Here is a 23069-nt window from a genome sequence, read left to right as displayed (position 1 = left end):
TTACATTACTTTTTGTCATTAAACATTGCTAGACTGTTCTTTAAATATCCCTTACTGACTCCACTGTATGTCTCTTCTACAAGAAATTATCCTTTTTCTTTCTTTCTTTCTTTCTAATTCTAACTTACTATCATGTCTCAATAAAAACAAATACACCATCTATCTGTCCAAGTCCTCATTAAAAAGTACTTACTGAATATTATTAAAAATAAAAAAATCTTGTAAAGTATTTAGGAAATTTGTATTATCAACTAAATTGGAGAATTTGGAAAATAATATACTGACATTTGATGAAAGCATATATCAGATTAGACAGGGTTAGCTTGACCTGTCTACTTTCACCACATTTGACCAGTTGTTATTAAGTGTGTTCCAAATTAAAATTTAAGTAGAAGAACAGAATTGTACTATACTCCAAAGACAGAAAAACACCTACAAGTAATGAAATTTTCTATCTATTTACTTTACAGAAATAATTATTCAAACAGGCATAGCCAAAAAAAAAAAAAGTGAATTCGTAAAAAGATAACATGTTGATTGTCAACCAGTGAGACAACAGTGGAGGTAAACAACCTCTGCAAATCTCATTTACGTCCTTTCACAGAGTCACAGAATCTCAAGGGTTGGAAGGGACCTTGAAAGGTTATCTCGTCCACCCCCTGACAGAGCATTATCACCTAGAAGAGGTCACACAGGAACTCGTCCAGGTGGGTTTTGAATGCCTCCAGAGAAAGAGACTCCATAACCCATTTGGGCAGCCTGTTCCCATGCTCTGTTACCCTCACAGTGAAGAAGTTTTTCCTTATGTTTCTTTGGAACTTCTTATGTTTCAGCTTGTAGCTGTTGCCGCTTGTCCTATCATTGGACATCATTTAGAACAGCCTGGCTCCATCCTCCTGACACATACCCTTTACATATTTGTAAACATTAATGAGATCACCCCTCAGTTTCCTCTTCTCCAAGCTAAAGAGCCCCAGCTCCCTCAGCCTTTCATCATAAGAGAGATGCCCAACTCCATCATCTTTGTGGCCCTGCGCTGAACTATCTCCAGCAGCTCCCTGTTCTTCTTGAACTGAGGGGCCCAGAACCGGACACAATGTTCCAGATGAGGTTTCACTAGGGCAGAGTAGAGGAGGAGGAGAACCTCTCTTGACCTACTCAACACAGTCCTTCTAATAAACCCCAGGATGCCATTGGCCTTCTTGGCCATGAGGACACATTGCTGGCTCATGCTCATCCCGCTGTCCACTATGATCCCCAGGTCCCTTTCCCATACACTACTCTCTAACCGTTCATTCCCCAACCTGTACTGGTACCTGTGGTTATTCTTTCCCAGATGCAAGACTCTACATTTGTCCTTGTTGAATTTCATCAGATTTCTCCCCACCCAACTCTCCAGCCTGTCCAGGTCTCGTTCAACGGCAGCACAGCCTTCTGGTGTGTCAGCCACTCCCCCCAGTTTAGTATCCTCAGCAAACTTGCTGACAGTGCCCTCATCAAGGTCATTAATGAATATACTGAACAGAACCGGTCCCAGCACTGGACCATGAGGGACTCTACTATAGATCCAGGCCTCCAAATAGACCCTCTCCCATTGATCACAACTCTCTGCCTTCTTCCCTTCACTCAGTTAATGATCCACCTCACTACCTGATCATCCAGCCCACACTTTCCCAGTTTTGCTGTCAGGATGCTGTGGGAGATGGTGTCAAATGCTTTACTGAAATCAAGATAAACCACATCCACGCACTGTCACCATCTATCCACCTGGTTACATCTTCATAAAAGGCTATTAAGTTGGTCAAACATTACTTCCCTTTAGTAAATCCATGTTAACTGCTCCTAATAACCCTCTTGTCTTTTAAATGCCTGGAGACAACACCTAGGACAAGTTGTTCCATTACCTTTCCAGGGGTGGAGGTGAGGCTGACTGGTCTATAGTTACCTGGTTCCTCCTTCTTATGCTTTTTGATGACTGGAGCGACATTTGTTTTCCTCCAGTCCTCAGGCACCTCTCCTGTTCTCCACAACTTACTAAAGATGATGGAGGGTGGTTTAGCAATAACTTCCTCCATCTCCCTCAGCACCTGCAGGTGCATCCCATCAGGGCCCGTGGATTTATGGACATCCAGACTGCTCAACTGATCCTTAACTCAGTACCCATCAACCAAACAAAACTTCTCCTTTAACCTGACTTCCTCTGGAGTCTGGGGCTCTTGAGGACAATCTCTAGTGGTATAAACAGAGGCAAAGAAGGCATTCCGTACCTCTGCCTTCTCTGTATCCTCTGTCACCAGGGCACTCACCTCATTCAACAGTAGGTGTACATTACCTCTAGCATTAGTTTTATCTGCAATGTATTTGAAGAAGCCCTTGTTGTTCTTAATCTCCTTTGCAAGGCACAACTTCAACGAGGCTTTAGCTTTCATAGTTGCCTCCCTACATCCTCTGACAATAGCATTATATTCATCCCAAGTGGCCATCCCTTCCTTCCATGATCTATAGACTCTCTTCTTCCACTTGAGTTTGCCCAACAGTTCCCTGTTTAACAATGCACGTCTCCTGGCTCCTGTTCTTTATTTCCTATCCACTGGGATGCTCTGATCCTGAGCCTGGAAAAAGTGATCTTTGAATAGAGACCAACTATCTTTGGCCCCTTTGCGTTCTTGTACCCTGTGTCCTCTGGTCATACAGAAGGATTAGCTCTCTCAAGGGATGTGTATTCAGAGCATGGAGTAAAGCTTACAGCTGTCATATCAATCTATCTGTCAGGCTGTGTGTTATGGGTCAAGATGATGAAGCTACAATGTCAAGTTTAAATTGCAAGGATGTGCTCTAACATTTCTCAAAAATGTAATTCCAAGAATATGGAAGTCAGGATCATCTCATATCTAATGAGGCTGGATTCAGAAAATGTTTTGAAACCTACGGTTGATATTCATTTATTTTTCAGAAGTATCTTGATCACTGCTCCCCCTTATATCTGCTACTGAAACATTTCTGCATCCTTTTTCTTTAATGTAGAATAGCATTCAGAATATTTTAATGAAAGTATAAGAAAATCAGTTGGACTTTTTTTTTTTCATTTCTTCCTTCACATTTAAGGGCAACAGAATCTAATACAGCCTTCTTGTTTTCCATGCAGCTCCAACACAAATTGAAACATAGTCCTTCTGCTCTTCTGTCAGAAAAACTTTATTTTACTGGGAATTCAGGTTGACTTTGGGGTCAGTTGCCCTTAGTTGATCTGTGTTCCTCAAATAAAGTAAATCAGAACCCAGTGCTATATTAAAATTTTATTAGGGGTAGCTGCCTCCTGAAAAGACTTCCAGCAAGCAGGGCCTGCAAAGCTTCTTCAAAAGGGACACATTTTCAATGCAATGTGGAATAGTTCAACATCTGATTTTATACATGTAAGTGTACTGGACAAACAAGCAAATAAAGATGAACAACAGTCTTTCCGTGAAAGAATGTGGAATCAAAGATATATTTCCAAATTATTTTTTCACTCATAATGTTGTCCTGCAACTAAGTATTGCAAGATAAAAAAAGAGTGCTGCTGCAGAAAAGCAAAGTAAGAAATGTCCTTGTGCAGCATTTCACCAAGCAATCACAAACTGAACCTAGCTGAAAATCTCAGCTTTAGACAAATTATTTTATTTTTGGCCACAAAGTATCTACCATAAAATAACAAAAAAAATCCCCAAAACAAGAAAAAAAGGGCATTTTAATGTCAGGTACATGATAAGACAACTTTAAAACTGAGAAAGATTACTTTTCCAGTGGTTGTCTGGAACACTTGGCAGATAACAGTGTCCTCTACAAAGGGAAAAAAATGCATGCAGAGTGGAAAACAAGGCCAAAAGGACTGAGGGAACTAGGGTACACTATGACAAAAGTCATACAGAGTAAAACATCCACAGGAACTCAGTCGAGGAATAAATTAAAACACAGGATCACCAGCCCCCTGAAAGCAGGAATAGGCTTTTACAGCCCTACTTAGCTTTTGCTGGGACTCCCACTGGCACCCTGACCAGGCTTCCAGTCCCAGGCGGCACCATGGCAGTGCCAGTTTCTGGCCCCATCTCCAGCTATTCCTGACAGGATCCCAGCTCTGGCTTACTGCTTGCTGTGTCAGTGTTGCTAATACACACCACTACCAGTCCTGGCTCTGTTCACAATGCTCAGTGCAAGATGATGTCCATCAGGGAGGGCATGGCCTGCCTTGGGGTCCTCCTAGTGCCTGGCTCCCTGAAGCTGGTGAAGAGTCTAGAGTTTACAAGTCTTACGAGTAATGGCTGAGGGAACTGGGGGTGTTTAGCCTAGAGAAGTGGAGGCTGAGGGGAGACCTTATTGCTCTCTACAACTATCTGAAAGGAAGCTGTACAGAGGTGATAGTCAGTCTCTCCTGTCAAGTATCGAGTGACAGGATAAGAGGAAACAGCCTCAAGTTGCACCAGGGGAAGTTTAGATTAGAGATTAGGAAAAACTTTTTCACCGAGAGGATTGTTAAGCACTGGAACAAGCTGTTCAGGGAGGTGGGGGAGTCACCAACCCTGGAGATATTTAAAAGACACGTAGATGAGGTGCTGAGGGATATGGTTTAGTGGTGGGCTTGGCAGTATTAGGTTAGTGGTTGGACTTCATAGTCTTAAAAGTCTTTCCCAATGAAAATGATTCTCTGATTCTGTGATGCCAAGGACGACTTACTGCACCAAAAATATAAGAATATTAAGATCTTCTTGTGCATGGAGGCTAGAACAACTCTGGAAAAAAATATTACATTGTTTTTCCTTGTTAAAGGTTGAATTAAGATAGTAAAGCACTGTCCCTCATCTTACGCTCACTGGCCACGAGTTCTCTCCATTTGAGTTACATGCTCTTATGGTCAAAGAACACACTAGCATGAAGGTATAATGAAGACAGCAGCTTTCCTTGACTGCATTATTTGGAGTTGTTCAGTGAAGAATAAGATCTAACCTAGTTTTGAAGTCTATCAGAAGAGAAGCATATGTTTTTTACTTTTAAAAACATGCAGATTAAGCTGTAAACAAATACAGTCCCTCCTAAGCAAGAAAACCAAAGAAAACACTCAAAATTGACATTACTGGTTTTGGTAGAGCACTCATATTTCCTGAAATGATCAGAAAATAAGGCCATTTTTGTACAGAACAGGACAGAAAATCTGTGCTCACTTCTGACCATGTTCCAGCATGGCGGTATACAAAGTTGTTCTGGCACAGCAGGTATGCAGCTGCTCTAGGAAAATGCTGTTCCCAAGCTAATGATCACTGCTAGGAAGTGACAGTAAATTTAAGTGAGGTGAGCTAAAATTGTACAGTAGTCATTTACCATAGCTCAGCTGATGAGCAGTAACTCACTGAGTTGTGGTAATTCAGAAGCTTTCAGTCTTTAATGAGCAATGATTCCCTCAGACTGTGGCTTTCAAAAACACTCTGCCCTGTCTTCCAGCTTTTAAATTTCATACCGAAAGTAAAGAATCCCATGTACTTATTTACTATTATTTTAGAATTACATATCCTATTTTTTATATGTATCACACATATTTTATAAAATGAAGGCGTACTAATGCTCACCAGGTACAAAGAAAACTGAATACTTACTTAATACTGGTTTTAACTTCTAATGCCTTCTTCTTTGTAATTGTCTATAAAACTTTTATTCTTGCAAGCTGTCAGTCACATCATTTTGCATGCAGAAGTTAACAGATTCTTTGTGTAGACATAATTAACCTTACTTTGCTAGTTCTTTGACACCTATTGTCCTATACATTGTTCATGAGCCATTCCTAGACCAATTCTTTGCTTGCCTTTGACATTCAATACTCTAATGCCTTGTCATTCCAACACACTCACTGCAGTGAACAAGTTATTCTACCTGGTTTATCTAGCTCACTCTTCCTGAATATTTTCAAACACAGTCTATTAAAATGAATTGCCTAAATTGACATGCAATTTAGTATCATATTACTCTCTTAATTATGATATTAAACTGACTATCAACTGACCTGATTTGAAGCACCAGAAAGATTCATGCAGCTGCTTGGAATGTCCCCAGATCTGGGCAACCGGGAGGTTGTAATTTTTCTTGAAATCAGCTGTAATTTTTTTTTTCCAAGAAAGCAGGCAAATAGATATCCCAAAGAATGTCTTGTCTTACACTAATGTGAAACCAAAGGCTCATTTTCCCCCAATTACTTCTGTAATGTCATTTTAAAATATGTTAATCTAAATGTGACGAAAAAGTAATTTTTATGGCTCCTCCATTATTTGGCTGTAACATTTAATATTAACATTCTGCATTCAAAGGCCTCGACACCGGGCATGTTTGCAGACATGATGCAATGTTTTTCATAAGGACCCTATCTGGGCTAACAAGCCTGTTTATCATCAGGGTTAACGAGCCCGGGCAGAATACGGAACTAGGCTAGACTGCTAGGCAGCCCGAGCTTTTGAGGGCAGGCTGTTTTGGGTATGTCTGCATACATATGATTACATTGTGCCATGTGCAGATACAAACTGCTTCTCTTCATTGAAACTGCAACCTAACCTATCACTTTAAGAATCAGATGTCTTAATCACATTATAGAGCCCATATAACAATGAACTCTGTAATTCCCTCACCTCTATTCTATCTTTTGAGGAATGCAGTTTAAAAGTTTATGAGGAAATTTTCAGAATATCACTCAATTTTACTCAATAAAATGCATTCAGTCCAGGTGGAGGGATAGTGTCTCCTAAAATATATTTATTTAGAAAAAATAAAATAAAAATGCAAAGTTGACTTTGAAATTATCACGTTTGCCATGCAGGAATCATATTTTTCTTTAAGTCTCATATTTTTCTCTTCAAGCATCTTCTGCAGTCATTTGTCAGAAAATTACTTACCCCAGAAACTGGAATTCATGGTACCTGATGATGTCAGTTGCTGAACTTATACAAGTTTCATGACAAGAAACAATGTAGAACAGAGTCAAAGAAAAATAACCAGTAAGTCCTAAGATGCACCCCTCCCTTTTGATTGCATTTAAAATGTGTAGAATACTTTCTCCTTATTAATCAGTAGGCTTTATGGATTTTCTTTTTGCACATATTATCTGTTAAAATGCTTTTCATTTTTCACACATTTTCCCCCAAAGTAGACATTCACACTGAGTAAATAACGGCAAATGTTGGCATATATCAATAGTCTAGCAAATAGATAGAATCAAGCAAGATAGAACTGTAACAGCAAAAGGAGTTTTGTGAGCAGGGGACTAGAGATATTTTCTTGTATTTGTACACCCTCTTTTGAAGGTAAGCTCACTCCGTGCTTTCAAACATTTGGAAACAGGGTAGGGATGTAAACACGCTACACAAAGTGAACTAACACAGCTCTATGACTTCTATTTCACTAGAAAGAGAAAGTTGAGCCATAAAACAATGGATTGACTGAGATGAAGGGACGAATTCTGATTTCAAACAATAACAGGTTCTTTGTTGTTGCTGATGCCAGCTCTATTCTTTTCTATGCTTTAATCTCCTATTCTGTGCTTTGATTTTCTTTTGCTGCATTACAGAATGAATGAACAACTGAACAATAACTCAGACATCTCTTTCAATGTGTTGTGTACAGTTGCTAATGCTTTCTGAAATACGTAATTGACAAGAGCTTTGGTGTTCAGAGAATGACATCGAAGGTGGGCAAATAATTCCATACTTTCAAAAAATGTTTGATATTTAATTGGATTTTTAAACATTCAGTAGGTTAAAGTTTAATTTCTTTTCCATGGCTATAATTCAATTTTTTTTTAAATGACACGTTGTAAATTCACCCAGAAGTGAAACTGTCAGTAATGGCACTTAGAATAATGTAGTATTTTCATTCTGTTTTTTCTCCAAGGCTCCTAAAGACCTTTTGAACTTTCTTCCAATACAGCAGATCTTGTGTTCACTGACCTAGTTAAAGTATCACTTCCACAAGCATGAAAACAGACAACACACTCATATAGGCAGAATGGGAAAAAACCATTTTAAGACCAAATTTTTGCCACTATGTATGCTTATGTTCTGATCAAAACACTCATTTTGGCTAAAACTTGAAACCTTAATAGAAGAATTAACATCAACAGTTACAGTAAACTCAGAAAAACATAGTCACTTACCTGTTCAAAAGCATTCTTTTGAAATTCTTCAAATCCAAAAATATCCAGTACTCCAATTTCGAATATCTGGTCACTGGGGAAAAAAGAGATATTACAGATCATAAGAATTCAAGTGAGTAATATATGTGTTGTTTCTGACAAAGGCTTTTATGTTCTAGGATGAAAGCATGCTGTATTTAAAAAACACAGTATGAAATACACAGGCAGACCATGTATAGAACAGAATCAAAACTCTACCTGCTGACCTACTATATGAAACACAAACAAAAACGCAGGGCTCAAGGTTTTTTTAGCTGACATGTTAAAAACTAAATTTATAAGAGAACGAAAAAAATCCTAGCTTCTTTAAAGACCAGTTTCTAAAGATATAGGTATCTATTTGCTCATATGAGGGATAGCCATTTAGGGGAAGTTTCAAAATTGCTTGGTTGCACTCAGTTACCTCCTTCCAGTTTATATTACTTTGACAGCCAGAACTGCTCCTACTAAATGTACTTTAAGGAAACCTATTAAGCCAAAGGCCTCTCTGTGCCAGCATCAAGTAGAGACTGCGAGCTCAGGCAGCACAAGAGGTTATATATCTCAAGAGAAAGAACAGTCAGGATTTGGGCACAAAGAAGACAGATGTTTCTTCTCTGTATATATAAAAGAACACTTGTTGGCAATGCATCTAATTCCTAATGTGCCAGTGAAGGGCCTTTATTTTGTCCCAGTGGAGAGATTAGGGCAGGGCAGTCACCTGGAATTTAGACAGAAGAAATGGGAAAGAGATAGAGGTGTTACTATTCTGCACTTACTTGGGACTTAGTCATTGCAAACCTGATCTGGGGAAGCAACTAAGTTCATCACAGGGAGCAAAATTAATGTTGCCTACTTTGGAAGGATTTGAGAACTCTATAGGAAAGGTCTAGGTTCACTGAGGCCCGTTTTTTCTTCATTTTCTTCACAGCATCATTAGACAGAGAATATAAAAAGGGAGTTTCAGTCAAAAATTTATTGCAGATTGTCTGTATGAATGTAGTAGGACTTTGTCCAGAGTAAAATTATCTACCAGCAGGATGACAGACTTTGCACTATATCAAACAGTTCTCTGGAACAGGAAAAATCAACAAAGGGAAGATCATTCAGCTTTCTGAGAAAGAAGATGAGTTTTCCTTTCTCTTTGCCAACATAATTTGTAAATGTATGGGTTTATATGCACACAAATAACATTGCAGCCTAGCATTTCTGAAATCTACTTTTCCTTCCACATTTGTCCTCCATGTTCCACGTTTCCTTTATGTCTAAATCTATGCATATACCAGGATACAGCCAGAAAGGAAAAAGACGATCTGCTGTTGAAGCACTTTGGTATAGTTTTATTACAGCCATTGTAAACACTATCACTTAATTAGGCAAAGTTCCAGCCCTGAAAATAAATCCCTATATAACAAACAAAAAATAAAGTCATAAAAAAATTGTGTACTACAAAACAAGCTAGGAAAATCAATCCTCTGGGAGAAGCAAAGCCTTCTTCAGAAATCACACCCAACACGTTTGTCTTAATCTCTGTGGTATACTAGTTCAATGCACTACTGATCATCACAAGACCGGCTATGTGCATAAATGTCAGACATAGAGAGTTGCATAATAAATCTAGTCTAGAATGACTTTGTTGGGCAGGAGAGGTTATCATGAGGTTGATTAGCCTCTAAGGGAATTTCTGTAACAAGAAGCATAAAGATATATCAGCACCTCCATCTCTAGCAATGAGTGCTATTTCAATTGTGTTTTAAAATGTAAGCCTCATTCTCAAGTGTTCCTGATTTGAGATGGGTGTATATTGCTTGTCGCATTTGAACAAAACCAATTCGTTTCTACAGATAAGAACTGTACATTTTAAAAACAACCAACTTCAGACTAACAGTTAAAAGCCAGAATTATTATGTTATTTAAATAAACTTTGGGAAAAAAGCTAGTTTAGAACTTCCAAATATTTAATAAGATTTCAATTGGCTTTTTTTTTGGCATTTATCTATACCCTTCCTAATAGGAAGGCCAAACATGAACAGTATTGCACAATAGCTGAAATACTGCATTTTATTTCATAATTACTAAGAGTGATTTAACACTGATGGAACAGCTTATCTCTTCTCTGTCTCATTCAATGAGTAGATTTGACGCTGGATTGTTTATCCAGGTGAGTGCTATGACTGTTATTGTGTTAAATTAGTCTCTCTTGCTTTCTTTCAAGGAATATATAAACATTTGCGTAAGGAAAGGACCAGACCAAACTGACTTAATGAATTATTAAAAGTCAGGCAAAAACAGTAACCTGGCTCTAGTTTCTAAAACTCCAGGTAAAAGCGTTATCAACCAGCCCATTGCCTATATCAAATAACACTCCTTATTAAAAAAATGTGCTATTTCCAAGAAATATTATAATTTGCTGGAGATACTTTTGTTGACAGGGAAAACATGGCATTCTAATCTTTCCAATGTACTCCACTTCATAATCTTGTATTGTTAGAAGATGCACACACTGCATGAAAAGAGCTGGAGGTTTTACATAATTAATATCTTGCCTACAGGGCAAGAACAAGGCTCTGCAACCTCTACAACAGTGACATTTTATTACTACATTGTGGTACATGTTATTGTCACATGTATGGTAATACATCTTATGTATTAAATTATTTCTCAGATTTTGAAAATAAAGAGCAACAGACAGCACAATATCAAATTTAGAAGTGTTGTTTTATATGTGGCTATAAATTACTTTGGTTTTTTTTTCTTTCTTCTTATCTTCCTCTGGTTTATATCACATTTCTTCTCAGATGGAGGGTCCATATATGTTTTTCTTGGCTAGCTGTCAATCTTATTAATTCCAGCAAAATTACTTTCCTTAAATTAATCGTAGAGAGATTCCCAAAGCAAAACACAGCATGAATGATCCCATATTTACAAATGAAAGGGCATATCACTAGTGTCTAAAAGAACAAATACTAGAAAAGAGCAGTTTTTGTTCTGAAAAATCCCCTTATTTTGTTTTATTATTTTATGGTTACTAAACAGCACTGACACTTTTTCTCATTATGTTTCAGATATTTAATATTTACCATGTATAAATGAAACTGCTATAGTTTTAGCAGGGACTAAGACTTTGACTTCAACAGTATTTCCTAGCATAGAAATGAGGAAAAAGCAATTTGTCAATATTTGAAGAAAGATCAGTATGTAACTATGAATAGTTAAAAACAGGCATGGATATTAACCAGAACTCATTTGATTTTTTGATTTATCAGCATTTTGACTGATAATATTTTATAATGCCTCCAGTTATATCTTTTTCCTCAGAGTGACATCTCTGTAAAGATGTCCTTACAGGCTAGAAATATCTTTTGATGTTTTACACTTAACAACTGCATTATAAAGAAACTACATAAAAGTACTTGATAGCTCCTAAAAACAACACATACAGAAGACATCCCATCTGATCATCTACTGTCTTGGCAGACATCTTGCTATTCATCAAGAGAAGCTCTTGACCTGTTAGCCATTCCTGGCAAGGTGGAAAGAATTCCCTTCACAGTACTTCTGACCCATAACTTCAGACAAGCCTACAGGATGTTATTTGATCACCGTTTTTTCATCCTAGATGGTCTGCAGTTCTAAAATCCATAGGGTTCATGCCCATTGTCATTTTTTGTAATCTGCCTACATAAAGCAGTGAGGTGAATCTGTTAAGGCAGGATTATTTTATTTGCATTTGCATCTGCCCCAGATATAATGCTTCGTGCTCTTTCGTCAACTTCTGGCAGTAAACAGGAAGGAAGCCAGTAGGCTTATGTCTGATCTGGATAAACTAGAAGTGATACTGATTAATGAGGAAATATTTTTATGATTAGATGGAGCATATAACCTAGCCTTCAAATGAGGACCCTCAGCATCCTAATTAAAACTCCCTCAGTTCTCCCAAGGGGACAGATTACACCCCTTGTCATAAATACAGTTCTTGAAGCGAACAAGCTGAATACTCCCAGTTAGATATGTTCTTCATCTCAATTACTAAATCAAACTAGTTTTTCAGACTTTTGAGAGAGATTTTTGTGAGAATATATTAAGATTATGAGATTTTTTTGTGAGATTTGGTGTCATTGTCACTTCAGTCATCTTGCTCAACAGCTCTCCCCTTTCTTTTAACATTACCTTACTCAAGTATGGGTGGCACAGATAGGGACATGGTTGGACATGGTGGAAAGAAACATTGGCTCTGTATCTGATGAATGTTTCTTCAAGTGACTTGACAGGTATGGCACAAAGAGAGAAATATGTTTGCTAATACACTCAAGATCTAGAATGTCCTCATCACATACTTTTCCCCAGTTCTGTGAAGCAAAATTTGGTCTATGCTTTAAAAAATGGCAGTCTTGTTTGAGGCAACACTGGAAATGATCCAGACTAAAGTAGAACTCAAAACATGAGATGTTTTATGACACCTCATACTGTATTAGATGCTTTGTATTATTTGCCTGCTTTAAAGATTTCCCTACCTCCATATACAGAGAAAATTCTCATTATGCCATGGGTTCATGCTCTGAATAAGAAACTTCTTTCTATCCTTACTGCACTCCCAATACTCTTCTACTGGGTTCAATAACAGATAAATAAATGTTTTAGTTTATGCTCTCAATTTTTGTTTAAGATGGGAAGATTTTCATTTCGGCATAACTTGTTCTGTAAATCAGATTAGGTGTATTAAGAAGTTTGTAAATGAGACTCCTGAGATCTCTCTTTTGCTCAAATAGGTATTGTCACTGCTAATTTCTGGCAGTGTTTTCATTTTGCTGGGAATAAGATACATAAGCTTTCAGAAAATATCTGTTAGAAATAGTCTATGTGCTCCATTTGAAACAGAAATCTCGTATGACTGACCTGGAGTGTAACTGTGTGCTAGCTTTCTTTGCTTGCTTGTAATACAGCAGGCATATTGGCATTAGCCCCATCTTCGGGCCACATAAGAAACTGCTCACTAGCTGATAAAACATCATGCCTTTTACTCGCAGGCAAGGCAAACAAGATTTTCTCAAGCAAGTGAGTAATTTACTTAGCTTATTTTCTGTCATAAAATAGGAAAAACAACTTTGCCAGCTTGCAATCAAATACCTTGAAATGCCACATCTAGGTAATCATGAATATTTTAGTCTCTTTTAACTACAAACTGAAAAATCAGCATACTTACTTGAATGGAGGTAAAACTACTAAACTTTAAAGAGTTAAGACTCTTGAGAAGAAGTTAATCTGGGCAATTTTTATAATACTAAAATCAGTAGAATAGGAAATAATTACATAAGTTGGTTAACATAAACATTCATTATTAAAAATAATTCTAAGCACATGTGATAATTTTTAATAGCTTTCTTCTAATCCAATTCTAGATGTCAGTTACAGAAAATGGTTTCTCCTTAGTGAATTTCTTTGAAACAATAACAAGATGAATAAAGTAATAAACCTCAAAATATCTTGCAATCAGTCTAAACTAGCATCCATGGTTATAATAACTTTATAAAGAACAACATTTTTGAAGCTGTATGATCTCACTTAACATTGAAACTAAACATCTAGCTTTATCTTTATTGGATAGTATTATAAAGTAACAAATTTGCTGAATGTGTCAACACTTTTATCTTTTATACTTTACACATCCAGAGCTTGCAACTTTCCATCTTCCCCTCCCATAGATCTAATGGCAATCATCACTTTTATGTTGCCTAAAATCAGTCACAAACTATTTCATGTAAATATAAATCAACATTAATAGCGAAAAATTGGGTAGCTTCACCATGAAAGATAAACCCAGGTAACTATCTTCCTAAAAAATACCAAGACCAAATGTTTCTGCTAGAGTTACTAAGCCAATAAATCTAATTTTATTGCATCATAAATTCTCACTGAAATGGGATAGAAGTAGAGTTATGCTACCTCACAACAAAACAAGAGAACTGAGTTAGAAACCTTTTTCCATGTTTCTGATGAAAATCCTCTTTAGCAGGAGGGCTGGCCTAGATGATCTCTAGAGGTCCTTTCCAACCCCTACTTTTCTTTGATTCTATGATCTGAAAAGTAGTAACCATAAATTTCTGACCCAGGAATGAAGTGTGGCCTGAAATGTATCACTCTTATTTAATCATATTAGTTAGTGTCTTTGCTGGATCTTTAAGCAGAAGTTTATTAAAACCACACCAAACTGGACATATAATGCTGCTAATTGATAGAACTATTCAAATGCACATGAAGTAAATCTGAAAAAAAAATCACTGCTTTATGACTTGTTTTAATCCAATGTGCTTCTTGAACTGTGCTACGCCTTGAGTTACTGCTACACGTATTGCAATATGATTACACTGGACCAAAAGAAAGCTAGGAGAGGAGGAGGTTTTTTTATATAAAACTATCTGAATTGAAGTTGAAATATCAGTGAAGAATAGTCAATCTCATTTTTACTTAAAATAAGCTATTTAGCTTCAAGTTTGGAAAGGGAGCTAAAACTGAAATTGGCCTGCTGAAATTTAACTTGTCTTGTTAATTGTAAGGGGCTGTACAATCAGAAACAGCCAAATAAAACCATTCCATGTTGCTGGCAAACCTCCAGCAGGAAGCTAGGCACTTTGGTCATATATATAATGACATAAATATTTTACGTGCAGTCTTAGCCATTCCTATAGAAATGTGATTTATTACTCATTGGTCTACAAATAGGATGGAAATAATAGTAAGACTGTGACATGTTCAAACTCTAAAAGAGAACAGCTGATAAACACCTGTCCTATGAATCCAATGCATATATGATATAAGGAAAAAAATCTTTTTTCTTTGGAGGTTCCACACCTGTGGTTTGCAGATTTTCATTTACCAATGACACCTTGTGCTTAGCGTTCACAGGAAAGCTTATCCGAGCATGTGAGATGTTGAACCTTGGTGAACATGATCATCTAATCAGGTGTATTGTAAACAAACTGGATAGCAACAACATTGAGTTTAGCAGTGCATAACCTGTAAACATCCAGAACAATCTTAGAACATTTAATTCAGTGAAGTTTAAACATTAATTTGAAGGCCTTTGAACAAAATTCTGGTTTTAATACCCTGTGCTAAGGTTATTGATTTGGGGAGAAAGAATGAGCATATTTTCCACTAAAAAAACACCAAATAGCTTTTTGCTTGTTGAAAGACTTAGTATTTTCAGCTCTTAAAAGGCCATTAACTCTAACTACCAATCTAGATTACAACATAAAGTAGCATGTCCCTCTACACAAACAAATAAATAAACAAATATGTTACCATAGAAATGACTTAAAGGATTGGCCAATGATTTAAAGATCCAAGCATCACTGTCATGCTATCATAAAATACTTTCAATGATGAAATTATGTTTCTTTTATGGATCAGATTTGAACAGATAATGGTACAGCTAATAGTTTGTAACAGTACTTCTACCTGCCAGTCTCATCTTGATTTTGAAGGTAGCAGTTCATGGTGTTGACCAAAAAGCTAAATAAACGACCATACAGAGATTTTGCCAAGAGATCTCGATAAAATTCTGCAATCTCTATAGTGTGCCTCCGTACAATCATGTCTCCTAAGAGAGAAAGCAAAAAAAAAGGAGATGAAAGTATATTGTAAAGATCACCTTCAGTAATTTTAGTTACAGTACATTTAGCTACAATTACTTCTCCTTCACTAAACCTATTCATAGTGATAGTTTTCTTCTGAAGATTCCAGTGAAACATGAGAAGACTATCAACACGTACAAGATCTTCATTTTGGAAACACATACATTTGTACTCTTTTTCAATAGAAAAGAGTATGAGTACCACACAGAACTATCGTTTTACTGAAAAGAACTTTTTCAAAACTTTTTTTTCCTCCAGGACATTCCTCTTGCTTTGAGTTCTTAGTATTAATATCTAATCTGTTATCTTGACACACTTTTGTAAGATTATTCAAGTTAGGAGTCCAGAGTGTCAAAGTGCAAAACTACTTTGCTGTATTTTACAAAGACATTTTCCATTCAGTGGTTGATAATCCTACATATTCCTCAGAGAAAGTGTACAAGGCCATACAAGAAATAAGAAACAAAGATTATCTGCTTCTAAAATTCTCAATTCAGAAAGACCAAAATCCCATCAGGTCTGATCTATGAGAATGTAAGCTTGGAAAAGATTACCTTTAAAATACTGAACATCAGTTGTTAAGGCTGAAGCAAATTCATCTGGTGAAACTTGCAGCATCCCTGCCACTGAAATAAAAAGAAAATTTAAACAAAGCCTGATTTGTGCTCTACTCTGTATTTTATTTTTTATAACAGATTTTCTTATGTAGATCTTATTTTTGAATAGTGAAAGAACCCACACATTAAAGGGAATTGTGCTGTCATAGGAGTAATCAAAATTAATGAACACATAAAATCAGATTACTATAATCAGCACTTTGTGAAGTTTGAAAGTATCTGTATATTACATTACAGCTTGCTTTCCTCTTTAAAGATTACTCAGGACTTTCCCCAGTGCTTGGCAGACTGTCTCTCCTATTAAGAGTTAAGATATGCTACTTATTGACATTCTGTATCCATAAGCCACTTTGAGGAGATTTGTTAGTGACTAAGAGGGCACACTTTAAAGAATGGAAACAAGAGACCTTTTTAAGACATAGATTTTGAATGTAAGGAATTCAGTTCAATACAAATTGTTCAGCTGTTGACAAGCAGTACAAGAGCATTTTAAAAGAAGACTGCACAATGTACACCGTACAATTTCTTTTGGTAAATGATAGCATTAAATATGACACTGAATTAAATAATTTGTGATACTAGCATTTTATTTCATCCCATAAAAATTGGTAGTTTATAAAACATCCAGGTCAATTGGATGTACTCTCCCTACAGTAAGTTATGAATTTTCTGAAGTCATTTGTTCTGTCTCCCTGGAATTGTGTTTCCATCTGTTGGCAGATTTGAGCAACGATCCTGCTGTGGGATGAGGCAGGTGATGCTCCGAGGTCACGTTCTACTGACCTTGTTCCAGTAGCTGCAGGTCTGACACGAATGCTGTCTCAGCGTCTGTCAGAGCTGTAAAGCGAATGTCTCCAAGATGTAGAATTGCTGAGAGAATGACAAACAGGTTCTCCACCTCCTGCATATATTTAATGCAGAATTAAAGATAAAGAAGAGATCTGTTGGCCACACCAGTGGAAGGCAATGCTTTATAAAAATACAAATTCTAATAGTTTGCATCGTTGGCATTTGCCAAATTAGAAAGTATTGATTTGTGAACTATTAACAGGAAACTGGGATTTAGAAATCAAACTGGCATCTACCTAGGACATAAATTAACACCATTATTTTTTACCCTTTTTTTAAATGTAAACCATGTTAACTACTGAGTTAATAAAGTTTTTCAGAATGTGATAAAAATACTGAAATGTCTTTAATGGATGCATTGCTTCTGCAAGAAATAAATGTACCTTCTCCATAGAGAATTTTTTTCAAGACAATTCCTTTATCTGGGAATAGCAAGGTTTGGTTTTACCTCAGTCAATTGCATTCACATACAAAGTGTCTAGCTCTGAAATATAACAGGTTTCTGGTAGTAAAAGTTGATCTAAACAAAACAAAAAAAACAACCTGCCTTACACATACACTTTCTCCCCTTGACTGCATGCTATGTTCTGATGCCTCTAAGGCTTTGAAGCAGTTACCTTTAGGCCTAATTTTTCCTGATCTCATTTTAACCACATCAAGAAGAGAACTAATTTGTTTGTTTGTTTGTTTTTTGATGTTTTTAAATTCAAACAAAAGAAATATTCATGAAATATGAACTAAAAATGCTAAGACATGGAAAATGTGTGGTTTTGGAAGTTTTTTTTTAAGGCTGGTTTTGTAAAAATGGTGCTCCTTTCAAATTATAAAACAGGAAACTTCATATCCACTATAGCATTACATGACATCATGCACAGTAAACTTAAATGTTAATTGTCGAAATATTTTTGAAGAATAATATTTAGAACCTGGTTCTACTGCAACAGTGGAAGTGACAGAAGTCTCACTTAGTGTAATTTTCAGAGTAAGACTAAAAAATACACTACAAATGAAATACTTCACTAGTATGTCCTCTTTGTTCTCAGGTGTCTGCAATGAATTCAGAATACACCAAAACCAAGCTTGGATGACTTTTCAACAGCTTTCAAAAGCAACAAGTCAAAAAAACTCCAACTTTTCATCTTTGTCTTGTTCCTTTCTCTAATAAATATGCCTGTCATCAGAAGATATTTCAAAAAGCTCACAGTCTTTCTGGGATACAGTTTACAGCCCCTCTGACTCTATTTAAGCAAGTCTGATTCTCTAAACTACATTTTAAAACAAGAACTTCAATACTATATGAGATAGATGGGCAGAAAAAGGGTAACTATATTTTTCTATTATATAGTACCAAAAATGAAGATTAAAAAAAGCAATATATACAGGCAAAGCCTGAATATGTTAGCTCCTACAACAGAAGAACTGTCATGCTAATATGACATTCAAACGAGGGTGCTATACACTGCTTCTTGGGTAGGCCTCTTAGGCCAGGTAGAATGGCATACTAGTACTGCATACTTCTTGCTTGTTTCTTACCTTGTTAAGAACTGGTTTGGGGATGACCTACTACAGTAGGTTGGGATAGCTGTTTGTTTATTCCAGTGATTTTGGCAAGGCCTCAGGTTTAGCTCTCCTTCCAGATTCTCAAATACTTTCTCCTTGTGCTCTCAGATGTTCCCTCAACTTAATTTTTTTTGTTTAATAAACCTTAACATACTTTGCAAGATACCATTAAAGACTGTTAAGGATTTTTTATGTAACTCTTCAAAAAGATAATCCATTATGAAATGTGGCTAGATGGTCAAGGAATAATACACACAGTCATTTTCATGTACTTCAGATAATAATACGTAGAAATTTCAGATGTGTTTTATGTACATTTTTCCCTCTAATCTCCAGAACAGCAGATCAGCCTGCAGTACTCCACAGATTTCTGGTCTGCTAAATGGTTTATGTTTTTCTGAGAGGTAATTTATTTCCTTTCAAGAAACCTTAGCTAAGTGAAGTGCTGGATTCAAAAGAGTACTGTATGTTAAGTGTTCTCAGACAGTTTTTGCAGGCCCTAAAATGTAATTCATTATGCAACCAATGACTTATTTATAGGATGAACCCCTTCCTCAACATAACAGAAAGGTTAATGAAAGAGCTAGAGAGACACATTTATCTGTGAACACTGGGCAAAATGCAGAAGTGCCTGGAACTTTTGCTATCAAATCTACAGTTGCAGGCTTGAACCACTAAGAAGAAGGAATAATTTTGTCAAATATAGCCATATGTGTCCACATTTGAACATGGCCATTCATGAAAAAAACCTCAAACTCCTCTATATTAAAAGGTCATATAGGTTACCAAAGCGTATTTGTTCCTACCTTAACTAGGAGATGCCAAATAACTACCTGATGCACCACCACCACAGAAGTTTACCTCTGTGAATAGCTTACAATTTATTTTGCTGATAGCCCTTGATCCCTTTTTATTACAACTGTTACCCATCTGTCATCTCATCTTATAATCTAACATACTGTTATATTAACTTTTCCTCTGCATTTTTTTTAAATGAAGCTAAATATCATGTAGGGGTAAACAAATTTTACGTCCTTCTAGAAATGCTGTTGCTTATGCATTTATTTTGCCAAGTGGCCTAGCTACAGTGTGCTAGGTAGCACAAACCTATGTAAGAATTTTGTAAGAGTTTGTCAAGTATTCTAGCATCCCAAAGGCAATTAACACAGCTTATGTGAGTTCTTATACTCAGTCCTCCATTTATTCTGATTCCTATTACACCTCTGTCCTCTAGAATCTCTTCTTTATTAATTTTCAAAATTATCTTCTTCATTAGCTTTATAGGATTAAAGACAAGCATCAGATTCTTCTTTTTGTTGCTTTTTGGAGGTTAAGTCTGCTCTTTCAAGTTACCCAGCTATAATTTTGTTTGGCTAAATACATATTTACTTATTTTCAGGTGCTGCTCGCAAAGGCAGTTGGAATGTGTGTTTCACAAAATTAAAAGGGACAGGGAGATAATCAGGAAAAAGAAAAATTCCTTGTGGGTTTTATGAAGTTTCTGTCATATGAGATTTGATTACTTCTTTTTATCTATGTAATTTAATTGTTCACAGTATTATACCTTGAAGCTGTTTTGTGAATCTTTAAGAATGAAAAAGATTTACATTGTTGATGCTGTGTCTAATTAAAAGTGATTACAGTAATTTCCCTGGAGTGCTCATGTACTGTATACTGTTTCAAGCTCTTAATGAACAGTAAAAAAAAAAAAAAAAAGACAGAAAGGCACTTCTTTTCCCCACAAATCTTACCAGCGAGAGTTCCTTATGGCCTGCTTTTAAGTAATATGGTGATTTTAGCCACAAATAACACAAGATTGTGTAACTTACCAGGCTATTGAATCCCATAGCACCTAGAGCTTGTTTTAGTATGGCTAATTTCTCTCTGTTTTGAGGGTTGGCTGTTAACATCGTCTCTTCCAGTACGGTCCGGCTCAGATATCTGCACAGAGGAAAAACAGTCTATATAGTATTTACAAGGCTGGTATAAAATTGAACATTTGAAGTTAAAAGCCAGCTTTGCTCTTCTAAGCAGAAGACTATTACAGATTTTTCTCAGTCTTTGGAAGGAACAGTACCAATGACAAAATGCTCTCATTTCCTTAAGCTTTTGCTTAAGGCTACCTCCCACCAACTTTAGCCCCACCTGTAAGCTAAAACTTCAGATTTAATATGTACCACTGACAGTTTCGTAATTTTTGCACTACCAGAGATTCCCCTCCAGAAGGAAGATTTGAGGAGATCCTCTGATAACTGTCTACTTTAAATTCCCTTCCTGCTGTCTAGGGAATAGATTAGCTCTTATCTGTTTGATCTCATGATCACTCTCTCCCTTAACAACCAAATGAGTAACAGGTATACTCAGCATCTCTTAGAACAAAGTAGTAAGTAGTAGTACTGTTTGGCATACTGTGAAGCAAAATAAAATTTACAAACCTTCTCAAAAATAATGATTGGAAGAGAGAAAGACGCCGAGAGCTGCAGCTAACTTGAGAAAGAAAAAACCACAACCAACATAGAATCATGGAGTCATAGAATGGTAGGGGTTGGAAGGGAACTTTACAGATCATCTAGTCCAACCCCCCTGCAGAAGCAGGTTTACCTAGATCAAGTCACATAGGAACATGTCCAGGCAGGTCTTGAAGACCTCCAAGGAAGGAGACTCCACAACCCTCTGGGCAGCCTGTGCCAGGGCTCCCTCACCTGAACAGTGAAATAGTTTTTTCTTATATTTAATTGGAACTTTTTGTGTTCCAGCTTCATCCCATTACCCCTTGTACTGTTGCTAGCTACTCTAGAAAAAAGGAATGTCCCAACCTCCTGACACCCACCCTTTAGATATTTATAAATGTTAATAAGATCACCCCTCAATTGCCTCTTCTCTGGACTCAACAGCCCCAGTTCCCGCAGCCTTTCCTTGTATGAAAGATGTTCCATTCCCCTGATCATCTTGGTGGCCCCGTGATGGACTCTCTCCAGCACTTCCCTGTCCCTCTTCCGCTGAGGAGTCCAGAACTGGACACAGGACTCCAGATGAGGCCTCACCAGGGCAGAGTAGAGGGGGAGAAGGACCTCCCTTGACCTGCTGCCCACACTCTTCTTGATGCATCCCAGGATGCCACTGGCCTTCTTGGCCACGAGGGCACATTGTTGGCTCACATTTAGCTTATTATGAATCAGGACTCCCAGGTCTCTCTCCACAGAGCTGCTCTTCAGCAGCTCGACTCCCAGCCTGTACTGGTGTAGGGGGTTGTTCCTTCCCAGATGCAGGACTCTGCACTTATCCTTGTTGAACCTCATGAGGTTCTTCTGCCCAAGTCTCAAGCCAGTCAAGATCCCGCTGAATGGCAGCACAGCCTTCTGGAGAATCAGCCAGTCCTCCCAGTTTGGTGTCATCAGCGAACTTGCTGAGGGTACTCTCCATCCCCTCACCCAGGTCGTTGATAAAGATATTGAACAAGACTGGCCCCAGAACCCATCCCTGTGGAACTCCACTGGCCACAGGCCTCCAACTGGATTCTTTGCTATTGATCACCACCCTCTGGGCTCTGTCATTCAACCAGCTCTCGATCCACCTCACTGTCCACTCATCCAAGCCACATTGGTTGAGCTTTCTGATGAGGATGTTATGGGAGACAGTGTCAAAAACCTTGCTGAAGTCAAGTCAACACAAAAAGCAGTAACACAAGTCAGAAGAATAAAAATATAGCAAAACAGACTATTGAAAAAAACAGCAATCTAAACTTTACAACAATGTATTTTGACCCTCTTGAAATATGTCTATGGGCTAGATTTATAAAAGTATTCAGGTATCTTCAGACCCCTGAAATCACTAAGAATGAAATATCTGAATATCTTATGAGATGTGATTTTTAATTACATCATGCTGAGAATGTAAGAAGGCTTTTTTTATCATTATCATTACATTATTATGATCATTAAAATATACATCACAAAATCTACAATCACACAGGTTCCTAAAGGTTGGAAGAGACCTTTAGAGATCATCTAGTCCAATCCCACTCTAGGTAGTCACATAGAAGTAGATCACACAGGAACTCGCCTAGGTCACGTTCCTATGTGACCTGATCTAGGTGGACCTGCTTCTGCAGGGGGGTTAGACTAGCTGATCTCTAAAGGTCCCTTCCAATCCCTACCATTCTATGATTCTAGGTCTTTGAATATAATCACTTGTCACCAAATTCAGAGAAAACAAGATGCCAGTTTT

At 37.1% G+C, this 23069-nt stretch overlaps 1 protein-coding gene across 1 annotated transcript in view; it reads right to left on the bottom strand.

The window, feature by feature from the left end:
- The window catches only part of MYO16 (myosin XVI), a 374343-nt gene that overhangs the window by 106570 nt on the left and 244704 nt on the right, over positions 1-23069 (bottom strand). The window contains exons 17-21 of the mRNA XM_061996543.1: positions 20672-20783; positions 17217-17334; positions 16371-16442; positions 15641-15782; positions 8165-8237 (exon numbers count right to left, since the gene is read on the bottom strand). Of these exons, the coding sequence (XP_061852527.1) occupies positions 8165-8237; positions 15641-15782; positions 16371-16442; positions 17217-17334; positions 20672-20783 (517 nt within the window). The remainder of the gene's footprint in view (positions 1-8164; positions 8238-15640; positions 15783-16370; positions 16443-17216; positions 17335-20671; positions 20784-23069) is intronic.

The sequence above is a fragment of the Colius striatus genome, chromosome 1, assembly GCF_028858725.1.
Source record: "Colius striatus isolate bColStr4 chromosome 1, bColStr4.1.hap1, whole genome shotgun sequence".
NCBI lineage: Eukaryota > Metazoa > Chordata > Aves > Coliiformes > Coliidae > Colius > Colius striatus.
This window is presented reverse-complemented; position numbering and strand designations above follow the sequence as displayed.